The sequence below is a fragment of the Microtus ochrogaster genome, chromosome 21 (assembly GCF_000317375.1).
Source record: "Microtus ochrogaster isolate Prairie Vole_2 chromosome 21, MicOch1.0, whole genome shotgun sequence".
Lineage (NCBI taxonomy): Eukaryota > Metazoa > Chordata > Mammalia > Rodentia > Cricetidae > Microtus > Microtus ochrogaster.
In genome coordinates, this window is record NC_022022.1 from 47,803,937 (window position 1) to 47,818,504 (window position 14,568).

The 14,568-nt window shown below is 42.4% G+C and overlaps 1 protein-coding gene across 3 annotated transcripts in view; it reads left to right on the top strand.

The window, feature by feature from the left end:
• The first annotated feature begins 572 nt into the window (after positions 1-572).
• The window catches only part of Ptgfr (prostaglandin F receptor), a 33,219-nt gene continuing 19,223 nt past the window's right edge, over positions 573-14,568 (top strand). Inside the window, exons 1-3 of one of the 3 annotated variants that reach the window (XM_026783868.1) lie at positions 1,626-1,740; positions 2,181-2,293; positions 2,680-3,549. In XM_026783868.1, coding sequence (XP_026639669.1) covers positions 2,752-3,549 — 798 coding nt within the window. In that variant the 5' untranslated portion in view covers positions 1,626-1,740; positions 2,181-2,293; positions 2,680-2,751. Of the gene's footprint in view, positions 1,274-1,625; positions 1,741-2,180; positions 2,294-2,679; positions 3,550-14,568 lie in introns of those variants that run through there. The other 2 variants (XM_005357489.2, XM_013350109.1) reach the window with 2 other exon arrangements.

Genomic DNA, 14,568 nt, shown 5'->3' on the forward strand with positions numbered 1-14,568 from the left:
TAAAATATTCAACTCTCTGACCATACCCCAGGAACAGTTTAAAACATGCTATGATAATATCAATTAAAAAGTTCTCTATCTCCTCCATGGGTGAGGGGAATGTGCAATTGTTCTTTCCCACAGTTAATGGCTAATTTATTTTATCTCACGTTTGCGCTTTATGATCCCTTTCAAGTTTCAGGAATTCAGAAGCGCCTCGTGGTTCTGGAATGGAGAAACAGATTTATCTCGATGTGGCACTGTTCCCCCCCTCCACACACACACAGCCAGTGACAACATTTTACTGAATTCAGAAGAGAAATTAAGAGCAGTAATAGAATCGCGTAAGTGTTGGGATGGGAAACGAGATGTTAACAGGTGTGGGGTGATCCGTTACCGGCTGAAAGCAATTGTAGTGGTTAAAAAAAAAAAAGACTCGCACTGTGCAAGTTCATTCAACGTTACACATTTATGATACAACTGGGTTCAAGTAACAATTCTTCATGAAAAAGAAGCATGTCTTTATTTGTTCATTAACGAATTTTTACAAAACCTATTAGGCGCACATCCTTTGCTGTGGATGTCACCTGATATTCTCTCAAGGTCTTTGATGCTACCAAAAGGCCAGCAGGTGGTCAGGAATGTTGTTCACACCATCTCCCCATTCCCTTACCCAGAGGGACTTAGGCTCCGGTGACAGTGGAGCCCAAATTTGTTCTGCTTACAGCAGCTATCTGCCACGAAGTTCTCTTTCAAATATGCAGCCGTTTCTTCCCGTACCCCTTTCTGTTTGGGCTTGGAACGAGTTTATTCTGTAAGCTGCATTCCACAACCGAACACATCAGGGTCGAGACATGCCTTGGCCCTTCTCATTCCTGTCTTGCAGACTCAGAAATGGCCCTTTTTATTTGGAAATGAGTTTAAAGCAAAACTTTCCGTAGCTGTCCGGTGGCTGGAAGTATTGTCTGCTGCTGCTGGGTGGCCAAAGCATCAGAAGATCATGCCTTAGCCTCACTCTGTGCGGAAAGGAAAAGGGGGCGGAGAGGAGAGAGACAAGGAAGGGGCGGGGGTCATTGAGTCCTCCACACCGCGGAGGCTGCGAGCGAGCATCGCTAGGTGTCTTGGAGTTCAGGGCACATTTGGGCAAGCAGGTCCTGCGGCGCAGAGAGAACATAGGAAGTCCTGAGCAGCGGAGCCTGAGGTTGCAGCTGAGCGAGGCTGGGTGCGCCATGGCAAGCGGGGCGCAGAGCTCTTCTACTCCGGACACAGCCACTCGGTGGCCCACGATGCCAAGGTAACCAGCAACCCTGGTGGCTGCATTCCCACGGCCGGATTCCCACGGTCCCTGGATTCCCCAGCCGAATCCAGAGTTGATAAACTCCTATGGAGACAGCGGTAGGGGTCCTGGTGGAGAGAGTCTTAATGGCAGTGATTTTGGACCCAATTCGTGGTGCACTGTGTAGAGAGTGTAGAGAGATGGTGTTTGGGTTGGGCTGTACGGATGGGGCTCGGTAGCAAGGATCCCTCCACTAGAGAAGCAGGCAAACCGGGCAGGCTACTCTCCTTGAGATTCCCGACCGCCCTTCATGGTACTTACCGAGTCTGCCACAGACCTCTGGCGCCCTCCAGGGTGGGAGGGAAAAGAACTCTCGGGAGTTTGAGGAATTGCAAAAAGTTTCAGCAAGCTGGCTAGGGTTTGAGACGATGTTGCAAGCTGAGGCCCCATGGGGTGCGGGGTTTGCAACTGGCGAAAGTCAGCCTGTGAGTAAGACACGGAGGGGGTAGCCAGCCTTTCCCTGGGGCCCATAAAGCCACTGTGCTGTCGGATTTCCGGCCTCCGGGAAAGCTTCTCTGGGAAACATATCTAATTAACTAGCGGAGGAGTGGCTGTGGTCCTGTAACTAGTGAGGGTGCCTTGGGGGGGGGGGGGACAATACAGTACTTGTCACTGGGGATTGGACGAACCCGACAGCATCTTTCAGGCCAAAGTGTTGAGGGGACGATGCTTTCCCATTTGTGGGTAGGGATTTCTGCCCTGGCAAAAGGAGAGCAGGGAAAAGCAGAGCCTTAACACTTTCTTCCAGGAGTCAAAGTCTCTCTCTCTCTCTCTCTCTCTCTCTCTCTCTCTCTCTCTCCCCCTCCCTCCCACCTCCATCCCGGAATGAGTGTGTGTTTCTTTGTGTTGTCCTTTCATGATTTAGGCTTTAGAAGCGTCCTATTTGGCAGGAGTAAGCTAGCTGAAGCCCTGGAAGTTTACATAAGCTGTAGCAGCAGGGCAAGCAGGTGCCTCACCCAGAAGCTCACCTACTTGCAGGTCAGTGCCCCATAAAGAAAATGCCAAGTGCTTAAAGGATTAGTTATTTAAATAAATGGTCATGCTTCGAAAACTCATTGGATTGGAATCTAATCTTCACGCTTTAGGAAGACATCAAATGATTTAAGATGCTAGTTACATGTCCGAAGGGTTCTCAGAGATTTCTGTCTTTAGAGGAAAGTGAACTGATAGCTGTTAATTTGGGCGGCATCTTTACCTTGAAGAGAAAACAGAATCCAGTAGATGCATGCTGGTTTCAAAATGCTGACACCTGACTTATGATAGGCTGGGTAAATTCACCCCAGCCCAGGGTGCTGGGGGCTCTTGGTTTTAAATGTCAGATGACCAGCAATTTGGTCTTTTAAATTTCTGTCTTGTATGTACAGATGTCTGCACTTTGAGACGACACAGTGGTGACGGAGAGATGACCTGAGGCGACTTCTTCTATCTCCACAACAATGTCCATGAACAGTTCCAAACAGCCAGTGTTTCCTGCAGCTGGACTAATCGCCAACACAACCTGCCAAACTCAAAACCGACTTTCAGTATTTTTTTCAATAATCTTCATGACAGTGGGAATCTTATCTAACAGCCTGGCCATTGCCATTCTCATGAAGGCGTATCAGAGATTTAGACAGAAGTCGAAGGCCTCCTTTCTGCTCCTGGCTAGTGGCCTTGTGATCACAGACTTCTTCGGCCACCTCATCAATGGGGGGATAGCTGTCTTCGTATATGCTTCTGATAAGGACTGGATCCGCTTCGATCAGTCAAACATCCTCTGCAGTGTTTTTGGGATCTCCATGGTGTTTTCCGGTCTGTGCCCACTTTTCCTAGGCAGTGTGATGGCCATCGAACGGTGTATTGGAGTCACCAATCCTATATTCCATTCTACGAAAATCACATCGAAACACGTGAAAATGATACTGGGTGGCGTGTGCATGTTTGCCGTCTTCGTGGCTTTGTTACCCATCCTTGGACACAGAGACTATCAAATCCAAGCATCCAGAACCTGGTGTTTCTACAACACTGAGCACATTGAAGACTGGGAGGACAGGTTTTATCTCTTGTTCTTTTCTTTTCTGGGCCTCTTAGCTCTTGGTGTGTCATTCTTGTGCAACGCAATCACAGGAGTTACACTCCTAAGGGTGAAGTTTAAAAGTCAACAGCATAGGCAAGGCAGATCTCATCACTTCGAGATGGTCATTCAGCTCCTGGCCATAATGTGTGTCTCCTGCATCTGCTGGAGCCCCTTCCTGGTAAGATCTTAAAGTATTGCTTTCTGGGTTTTACCTATGTTCTGTGCAAGGTCTGTTGTCTTTATCAGGGTTACTGGTCTAGAATGTCAAGCTTTGAAATGCTATGATTGACTCCAAGCTCAACTCTGGACGACATGTTTATTTTCCCATAGTCTTTCTTGATTCCACATGGGACAGTGTGAAGTAGCCTAAGTAGTAGCTTCCATATACCGGGTGTGATTATCCTCTAAAATGTTGATAGAATGAGTGGTTGTGATAGACCATTGTGTCAGAATCAGGTGGGTTTTGATAGAAAGTGACACAAATTTGAATCTGTGGGCAGAGTAGACAAGCTGCAATGTTACTTCTAACATGTAAAGATGAAGTCACAACTTGCCAACTATGGGATGAGCTGGGCTAACTGACAGGCCAGCCAACTCTGTAGATAAAGAAGAGAAGATCACTAAGGCCAGAATGATGCTGACAGTGTGTGTGTGTGTGTGTGTGTGTGTGTGTGTGTGTAGGGATGATTGATGGATGGGTGATGCTGACAGTGTGTGTGGGGAGGAGGATGATTGACAGGTGATGCTGACAGTGTGGGGGGCGTGGGGAGCATGATTGACGGGTGATGCTGAGGCAGTGTTGGGGGGCGGGGAGGATGATTGATGGGAAGGTCAGACATTCATCCTTTTACTTTCATTGCTTTAAAAGCTCTGTAGTCAGCAGGTACATGTGATAGCTCGGTATTTTAATCTGGAAATAAAGGAATTTGTAAAGCTTTCATATTCTTTTCCAGATAGAAGACAGAAAAACTGTAAGAGAAGCTATGGCCCAAGCTCACTCACCAAATTCACTTTATCTTGAGAGGAATAATAATATTCAATTAGAGAGGAAATCCAAACTTCTGTAAGAGGAAGGGAGAGAGTCAGGTGATTGCATTCCTTTGCCGCAGTGGTGGGGATGGCTGGCATCCAGAGATGAGAAAGAATCCAGGTTGGACCAAAAGCCGAAATGAGGCAGGAGGAGAATCAAGGTGTAGCTAGAGGCAGTGCTGGGTATGGTAATCACAAAGGATGTTAGCGGAAGGTCTGTTGGTCATGCACTTTCCTGTATCCCCAGTATACCAGCTGTCTGAGAATGCACAGCTCTGATACACAGCACAGACGGCTGCTGTGCACACAAAAGGTGGTGAGTATGGCTCATGCCCAGGGGCCAAGAAAGAGACCCTATTTTATGACACTCATTTGTTCTCATTTTATGGCCTTGCAATCTCAGATAAGTTCCTTCAGTTGTTAAATCATTATGGAATCTGTTCACACTTTCCCTGGACTAGCCAGGTAGAACGGTCCACTTCAGAGTGCTGGGCTTATTCATGACAATTCAGCTTCTGGAAGACTGCATGCTGTCTCCTGAGTCTGGAGTCTGCGTTGTCCTTAGTAACATAATGTTCTAACTGAAGGACAAAAACTGGATAAAACATTTTGAATTTCATCAGTGTTCCTTTTGAGTGGTTTAATGTAAGTATATGGTACTTGGCAAAAGAATTTCTTAAGTTTTTAAACTAATGTGGTTTTTTAAAATACAAAATGAGGCTGAGTGAACTGTTCTTAATTTGGTAATTATATGGAGGTAAAATAAAAAAAATGTGGGTAGGAATGTTAGGGAAACTTTGAGTGTGAAGGGTGAAGGCCATAGCTTATAAGCCCCGGCAATAAGAGAATTAAAGAGGACAAGCAATTCAGACAGACCAGGTGTCTTGAGGTGTATCTGATTTGTCTCCGATCATCATGAAGGTTCTGTTTAGCTCTGGCTTTTGATTTTGAGGAACTGGAGTGGAAGATTACCTCCTGTAAGACCATGGAAGAATGGAATCCCAGACTCTTGCCATGGATATGTTTACATTTTCTCTGTTTTGCTGGAAATTTTGGTTTCTTTTATTGATTGGATAGTGATTTAATTTATATTTTGAATAATTTTCAATGGGTTTTATTTTTATGAGGCCACTTTCTTTCCTCCTCCACCTCCTTCTCCTTTTGATCAGCATGCTAAGTAAGGCTTTCCTGAGACATTCCCTTCACTTTCCTTTAGGAACTGTTGACATACTTATGTGTTTCTACTTCTAAGATGCTTCCCAGTGTGTAATTCCTCCTGTGTAGGTTGCAGAGGAGACACAGTGCACTTTTCTCCCCACTGGTTGGTATTAGGAGTGCTTTCAGCCATTCGAAGGGTTTGCCAAGTGTCTGTCGATCACCCCATTCTGGCTTGTAACCAGGTGGTATGGTATATTTCATTTCATGGAGGAGGAAAATGGACGTTGCTTTTCCCAGGAATTGAGATTTAGAAGTCACGAATAAACATTGCATTTGCTTAAAGTATAACTTCCTAGTAACGTTAGGTTTTGCCATATCTGTATCTCATAACCGTCATTAAGATTAACTCAGATAAATTCACTGAATTAAAATTCCAGCCGACAAACGTAAGAAACCACACTAGGCATTTAGCTTAGAGTTCTCCATAGAAATACCCTCACTCCAATCTCTGAGAGCCAAACAACAATTATTAAATGCTCTTTTGAGCGTCCTAGGCAAAGTACCTTTACCTGGAAGTTACTAGGTAGACCTGCTGTCCTTGAAGAACTTGTGGTGCAGCCTGTCCTCTCCTGATGTCCCCTGAGGGCTGGAATGACAAGCATGTGCCACTGTGCCCAGCTCCAAGTAACCATTTCTTAATAATCTTTGTTTTGCCTTTGTATTTGTATATGCAATGATCCTTTCTAATGCCGTCTTCATAGAATATATAACTTTCAAAGGAGTTTACTACAATTGCTATGCATATTTCTCAAATTTGGTAGGGCAATAAATACTTGTTAACTGGTTGATTGAAACTTAGGTAGGACAGAAGTCAAGAGATTGGCAATGATTGACCAGAATGGATTCTGAGTTTTGTAGGTAAGAGTTAAGGAAGTACCGAAGTCAAATGGTAAGTTTTACTGTGTTCTACAACAGGACCTGCGGCGTATGAGCTGCTGACATTCAGCTGTCTTTTGGTAGTGGCCAGGTGCTTATTTCACTACCTCTTCAGAAGGATAATTTTAGAGGAAGGAAAAGGAAGTATTTGAGGAACAAGATGATGTCCTTTGTATGGAGTTTACCCAAGAAATGCCTTTTTTTCTATATGTAGAATTGAATTTTATTTTTTTCTGAGGTTGTAACTCTTATGGAAATGCATCTAGTCACCTCTGTAGTTAAATATTTAGTCTTTAAGGTGATTATCATATAGATCAGTTGGGTGGTTAGTTTCACTTTGGCTGAAACTGCTGAAGGTCCCAGTGTTATAGTCAGCAGGTTTTACAGAGCGGGGAGCCAATGATGGTGATAAGGATATCTACCCTGTGGCTATTTGGAAAGCCGATTCTCATCAATTTTTAAGAACACTGACTAGAAATCTCTATGTATCTCTGTCCTTGTTTTGGCACTGAAGGACTGTGGATGAATACGAATCTATATGTGTTAAGTGAAAAGAAACTATAGAAAATCCATAAACATGCATTTAGAGCTGGATCTTGGCCAAACATTTCTAATCTCTTCACATTCTGTGTAGATGACAGTTAACCAAAAATCGATTATGTGTAAACCTGTGCATGTAACATGTGTGTATGTACATAAGTAGTGTGTATATAATGTATGTGCTTTAAAGTTTTTAGTTGTTATATTTATTTATTTGTTGTGTGTGCAATATAAGCCATGTATATACAAGTACCCTCCGAGGTCAGAAGAGAGCATCAGAGTCTTTGGAGCTGGAGTTGCTCAGGACCTTTGGGAGATAAGCAAGCGCCGGGAAATACTGAGTCATTTCTCCAGTGCCATATGTATTTTCATACATATAAAATACACATTTGTACATCTGCATATACATATATTTATATACATGTATGTATACATGCAGAGAGAGATCACACACAATTGTTAAATTATGTACAAAATTAAAAGTATTAACTAATAACACCTTTGTGTCTGACCATGTCAAATAGAAGGGATTCCACTGAGATTAGGAGCAAAGTGGACACCAAGCTGCCTAACCATAAGGTATATGCAGAAGACAGCTCAGTCTCAGACAGGGTCAGTGCTTCTCAGTTCAGGGGGAGTGGGGGCTGTCTCTGACTCTGGGGAAGAGTGGAGGTGGGGGAAGGGACCGGTGGAGTGGAGGGAGCGAAAACTTTGGTAGGGATGTGATGAATGAAAGAATAAAAGTTAAAAAATTGAACAAACAAACAAAAAGAGCAGAATGGACTCTCACGCTGCTATTTCTTACCTTGGCAAAGGTGTTTTGTTTGTTTTGTTTTTGTTTTTGCTTGTTTGTGGGTTTTTTTTTTTTTTTTTTTTTTTTTTGTTATCATTGGAGGATTGCTGCTGATTTCCAGTGTCTCAGCTGCTTTCCGTCCTAAATGACAGTGAGTCTTTAGAACATGAGCATCACAGTCAGGTCCCTGGCAGAATCTGTGACTCCCGGGTTCCGCTTCTCTACAGGTACCCAACAGCTCAGACACACACACTTGGGAGTTCCGTTCAGAAGAAGGAACACAGTAAGTGGGGTGGGGCCAGCACCGTGTGAGCCATGCAGGTGAGGGCAGCCTTCTCACACTTGGTAGGCATGCGATGGGGAACAACAAGAGTCACTGAGTGGCTGGACAGCAGTGGATTGGAAACTCTAGGAGCACATTCCAACCCCGAGTCTTGGCATCTTTTGCCTAGAACACTCTCCTGATATTCCTGTCACTTTTATGTTGTTTTCTTATTGCTCAAATATTCCCTCTTCTGGGCAGTCTTAAAAAATAACATTTCAGCAGGGCAGTGGTGGTGCTCATCTTTCATTGCAGCACTTGGAGGCAGAGGCAGGCAGATCTCTGTGAGTTTTGGGGCCAACCTGGTCTAGAAAGAGAGTTCCAGGACAGCCAGAGCTGTTATACAGAGACACCCTGTGTAAAGAAATATAAAATAAAGACAATAAAACACATCTTCTCTCATCCCTTCCTCTGCGTTATCTCCCTCAAAGCACTCAGAAGTATGTACTATTTCTTAGTTTGTCTGTAGTTATTTGGTTTTTGCCTCTCACATGTAGGTAGAGGGAGCCGAGCCTTCTTTATTGCTACATCCTCAGTTCTTAGACCTGTTTGGTGCCTGTAGTTGGTTTGTATAGTCGGTGCTAAGAGAATATCATGCAAAGGAATGCTTACGGTGTGACCATATTGTCTCAGCTTTGCATTTTAAACCATGAGCTGGTTGGATTTAGACCTGCAATTCATGATTAGAATGGGAGGAGGAAACATCCTGGGAGGAGGAAAAACTTCCGTCTGGAGGCTCCCACGCAAGAGAACCTTGGAGAACCCTGGACATTTTGAAGCCTGAATCTGAATTAGAACTTAGAATCTTAGCACCTAGAAGAATCTTATAGATAAATAAGGCTTGGGATTTTATTATTTATTATTACAATAATCTGTTATGTGTCATTTCCTCAACTAGTCTCAGTGGTCTTTGATGTTGTGCCTTATGGAATTTGTGTTTTAATTTATAAACACTGGGGCATTGGATTAGTCAACAAGTGTTTAACAAAAAGCTAATAAACCAAGTGCCGAATGAGAAGTACTGAGGCAAAAGAAAATATTAAGGAAAAAAACCTCAAAAGGTAGTATAATCTATCCCAATAGTTTTCATTGTCTTTCTCTTCCCTGACACCCTATAATACATGTAGGAATCTTACCAGGGAGCAAGAGGAAAAATTACTTAGAATAAAGACTTCTAGATATGGCTTGCTCATTGCCATAAAGTGAAATCTTTACTCTAAATGTAGAAATTTGTCTAACATTGGGCTTGATATTGTCATGTCTCCACTGGCTGGTTGAATTAATATGTGTGTGTGTATTTATTTATTTACCTGCCTAACTTCCTATTTATATCTTGATTTGTATATTTTTTTTGAGGCAGCTATTAGATATCCCAGGATGGCCTTAAACTCATTATGCAGACTTCAAACTTCTATCTCCACCTCCTGAATTGTAACATTACCGGTGTGGGCCACCACACTTGATTTACACAGAGCTAGGGGTTGAATCCAAGGCTTTGTGTATACTACACAAGCATTTGGTCCATGGGTCATGTTTCCAGCTCTTGGTTTATATAGTAAGACTAGAAGACAGGGCACATTTTATATTTAGGAACCAATCCTTAGAATAACCAGGAAGCCCGTGTCTGTGGATGGGGATGCATCCCATAGGGAGGGTCTCTTGGATGAGTCTTCCTCAGGGATATTTCCTTCAGCTGAGGGTAGCTACCATGCCCATGATTATGCCACTGTCTCTGTCTGTAGTCATTCTATATAGTAATATATAGGCATAAAACTGGAGAACTTTGCCTTGTGTCTCACTTGGGACGTGTCCACAGGGCACTTCCTGCATTCAGGCATGCTGGAGTATCAGCAGAGGGCTTTACTCATAATTTCTTGGCAACTTGTCTTCTGCCTTCTGCCTAGTCTTGCTACCCTCATGGACCCACAGTTTGGAAAGGGTTTGATGTACAGACCGCCAACTCAATGCTAATTTCCTGGAAATCTGTCTGCTCCAGTCTTATCTACATATAAAGTATTTTGCCTATAGATTTGAAACAGGATCAGAAAGGCATATTGTACTCTGTATATGGAACTGAACTTCGTTGAGAAAAGTAACCTTCTTCCCCATGGAAAAATCTTCCCAGTGAGTGTCAATTAGTTAAAGAAAAGACACCACGAGGCTGAGAAATTACACAAAAATCAGTTGCTTAAAATGAGCAGGGTGGTCCGAAAGATTATGTTATTTTAAGTTCATTTGTTCTTGGCAAAACAAGATTTCTTGTTTTCAAGAAGAAAGACGTAAAAATGCCCAAAGATGTCACACAGAGACAATGCTTACAAAACATGACTTGAACCATTTAAGTATAAACAAATCAGAAACATGTGAATTATAGTTATGTTCTCAGGTTTTCTGATTTGCTCTGTGGGATTTTTATTGAGCCTTCATACATTTAAGGAACAACTGAAGATATGGATATTTCCAGATCTTTCTGGATTCACAGACATAATTTTACATGTTTGGACGATGTGAACAGTAGGTATCAGAAATGCAATCACATCTGTATTTGTTGGGAAGGCTTTAACAGCCAGGCCAATTTGTGCTGGCATAGCCATGTTGTTTATCTGTGTTCGGGAAGGAGTGGGGGAAATTCATCTTTTCATCCTTGTAAATATATCTTTCAACGCTTGTACAAACATGTCACTCTGTCTGTGCTCTGACCTAGATGTGAGGGTGTTAATGCCCCAGAGGACTGGGTGCAGTTATGGTTTACACAGACGGGGAGACAGTTTCCTTACTCCTCCTCAAATGAGAACCAGACTGTAGGATGCTGAGAGGGAGTGGGGCTGTGGTGTGACAGTGAAGGAGACGGAGGCAATTGGATTCTGTAGGTGCAATCATCCTAGCCTTTTGAGCTGTGTGGAAAACCAAGCCTTCCCTTGAGAGCAGTTAGAGCACAGAGACCAGGAGCAGGACCGTGCACATCACCACCTCTTAGCTATCACCTTGGAGTGACCCTCAACTAATTTTGCGCTTATGGGAACTGAATGCAATAAGAATACTTATTTGAGATATTATTGGGGCAAATCATATGACTTGCTGAAAGCCATAACAGAGCCATCGGCACGCAGTAGGCAGCAACAATAACAGCAGCAGAACAGCAACAACACTTTGTGAAACCATTGCCGTGGTTTCTGCTCACCGTGCTGATGAAATGACTTGTGTTTAATTCAGATAGATGTTCTTCATGCTTTTTCCCCACTGAGAAGGTCTGATTGAGGCACAGGAAAAGGGTAGAAGGTTTTACAGTTTCAAGGAAGTGCTTTGGAAATTTTTGCTTGTTCCTGATTTGAATCTTTATTTCAGTGTCTCATCCAATGTAGATGGTGCCTGCCCATCACTCGCTCTTTGCTCCATTTAAGTATTCTTAGACTTTAGGTAGCAAATCAAGTTAAAGTTAGCAAGAATGGTTGGAACTATTGCAGGGTGCCATGCTTGGGGCTGAGAGTGGTGCCAGGGAGAAGACAAGCTCCTTTCCAGAGAGGAGGCATAATGCAGATGAAGTAGGGGGTGTGGGTGTTTGCTCTTGAAGAGACAGCAGAGGGCAGGGGTTTCGAGCCTGCCCGGCAAGCCCCCTGTTCTTCACCCTTGGCCACGTGATTGGAATGATTTGCTCTCATACAAAGTGAGCATCTCAATAGCACCCGGCTTATAGGTTTGTGGCAAAACTGGGTAGATGAATATGTGGGAAGAAGCACTTAAAAGCATGTCTCATGTACATTACGTGCTATGTGTTTTCAGTTATTATGCTATTATTTTATTGATGCTGTTACTATTAAATGACAGCTCTGTCATATAGCAATTTTGTTAATGAGATAATCTAAGGGACTTTATAATCACCGAGTTAATGATATGAGTGTGGCATGATCAGCTGTTTCTTCCACTTTGGAGACTCACTAGTAGTTAGTACTGATTTGACAAATTCTTATTAGGCACTTATCATGTGGCAGGCCCTGTTATATTATTCTAGAATATCAATTGCTATGATTTAACTGTTCCTAAAATTTATATCCTCAGACAAGGGTATTCAAATAAGGTGGAGGGGAGTGTCAGAAGTTGAAATAAAGTAATAGGAGGTATTTTATTTTGTATGAGATTATCTTTGACAATTTGTACAATGGAAAATTGTCTAGAGTATGTCTTTTAGAAAGAAAAGTTACTTGGCATGGAAATCCAAAGCCAAGGTACGTAGTAGTTAAAACCAAGAAGAGAAAAGAGTAATGTCTACAGTGTGCATTGGAGACAGTGTCATTTGTGCAGGTTGTAACATCACTAGAATACAGCAGATTGCAGAGAATTCATATTTTTTAAATTGAAAATATATTATTCTCTTATACATTGTGACCACAGTTTCCCCTCCCTCCACTCATCCTGGCATGGGTCTGCTGTGAAGTAATATTAAAAGATAATTTTCAAGAAATGAAATGAACACTAGAACAATTAAAACAGATAATAAATATTGAATTACAAATTAATATTTCATACAATCTTTGGATGAGTGATATGGCTCAGAATGGAGAAGACACATAAACCATTTGAGAAAAGGGAACTGTAGCAGTTTCTAGAACTTTCTAAGCATTTAGTCTTGGAAAAGACTAAAAATAATAATTAAAATTTCTATGAATTTTAATAATAGAAATTGTGAAGCTAAGAAAGTTCTTAGATTTTTTTCCTTATTTACTAACTCCTTCACTGCCCTGTTCCTTTCTGAGGGAATGACTGGGTGTCTCCCAGGTAGAGGCAGAGAAAGCAGTAGGAGATACACCCTTGGAAAACAATTGCCATGGACTCTCAGAAACAGACTTGCCAGATTCTACACAGGCTGTGCTAGAAAGTGGTGAGAGCTTTGCTCTGAATGTAGAAGGCCGAAAGTAAATCCTTGTCCTGAAAAAATACCTGTATGTAATGAAACTAATTTCTAATGCATGTCTACAATCTGTCAAGTAAATCTAATTGCTACACACAAATCCATTTTAAATATGGGATGGGCATAACAATTTCTCTTTTCTTGCCTCTTCTTGGAACAAGCAAGGGATTAACTGCTCACCAACCATGAAGCCCTGGGTGGAGCACAGACATACATGCCTGAGCACCAATCATATGCTCGTAGCAGCTACACAGCAGTGACTAGCTGTTGTGCTTATCACATGTTCATCATTTGGCTTTTCACATTTTCACCTGGCTCAGGTTCAGAAGAGAGAAAGGGAGTTTGAAATGAGTGGATGGCTGGGAGGCGAAAGGCAGAGATGGGGTTGGAGAGCAGACAACGCTATGCGGGCTGAAGAAGCCTGGCAGTGCGTGAGTGCGTGCGTGCATGTGTGTGTGCAGGGCCTGCTTAGGAGCACTGCTGGAAAGCAAGGCTTCCCTCACATCCACAGCTGTTATCCCTGAAGAACAATCGGTTTCATGAAATGCATTCTCTTAAGCTACATAGGGAGGCTTCATTAGCTACAAAACTTTTGTCAAAGGCATAGCAGACTGCAAGTGAGCGTCAGATTTTCTAAACCCTGCTACCCTGAGGGAACCACCTTTCACAGTCTACCTGCATCCTTCCACTCAGATAGCATGGGTGGTTGTCACTTTGGGTCTTTGATTAATGGGCTAAAGATCCTCTGTCCCACTGATTGCTAGGTCTCTTTTGTGCAAGGACATATGTATTTTTCTAAGTGGTTTCGAAAAGCTCTTTGGATAGCAAAGAACAGATAATTCTGATCTTTAAAATAACTGGAAAATGAATTACACAAGGTTCAGAAATATTTTTCAATTTTTACTGCAATTTAATTTAGTACTTATTTTGTAGGTAGGAAATTGATCAGTTTCTTTTGTTGTTATTGACTTTTGTTTGGTGCGTAGGAAGTGATTTTCTAAGAAAAACTGATGTGACGATATTTATTGTATTCTCTTTTCTAGCATGGGCCCTTTATTTTTATATATCCTTATCTATAGCCCCATTCATAACTATGTCTTAATATATGTATATGTCTATATACACATCACATCTGTATCTCTGTCTTTCTATGTGGCCAGCAAGCTCCTAGACTCTGCCTGCCTCTGCTTCCCAGTGCTTGGATTAGAGCCTTTCGGAGGTAGGCTGCTTTCTCCTTCAGGGTTTGGGCCTCATGTTTCCATAGAAAGGACTCTTGCCACGGAATCCTTTTCATAATCCCCATGATGTTTAGGTTTTAAATACATTTACAGCTCAATTTGGCTTGATTTGAAAGTTAATAATCTGAGTTTTATTTTGAATAGTTAGCTAGTTGTCCTCAAATAACTAGTGAGTGTATATGGAAGTCTTGTACAGCACACATTTTGATCTTGTCAAACCTGCTAGCTAATTCTATTTATCTACTTTCCTCCTCCTCCTCCTCCTCCTCCTCCTC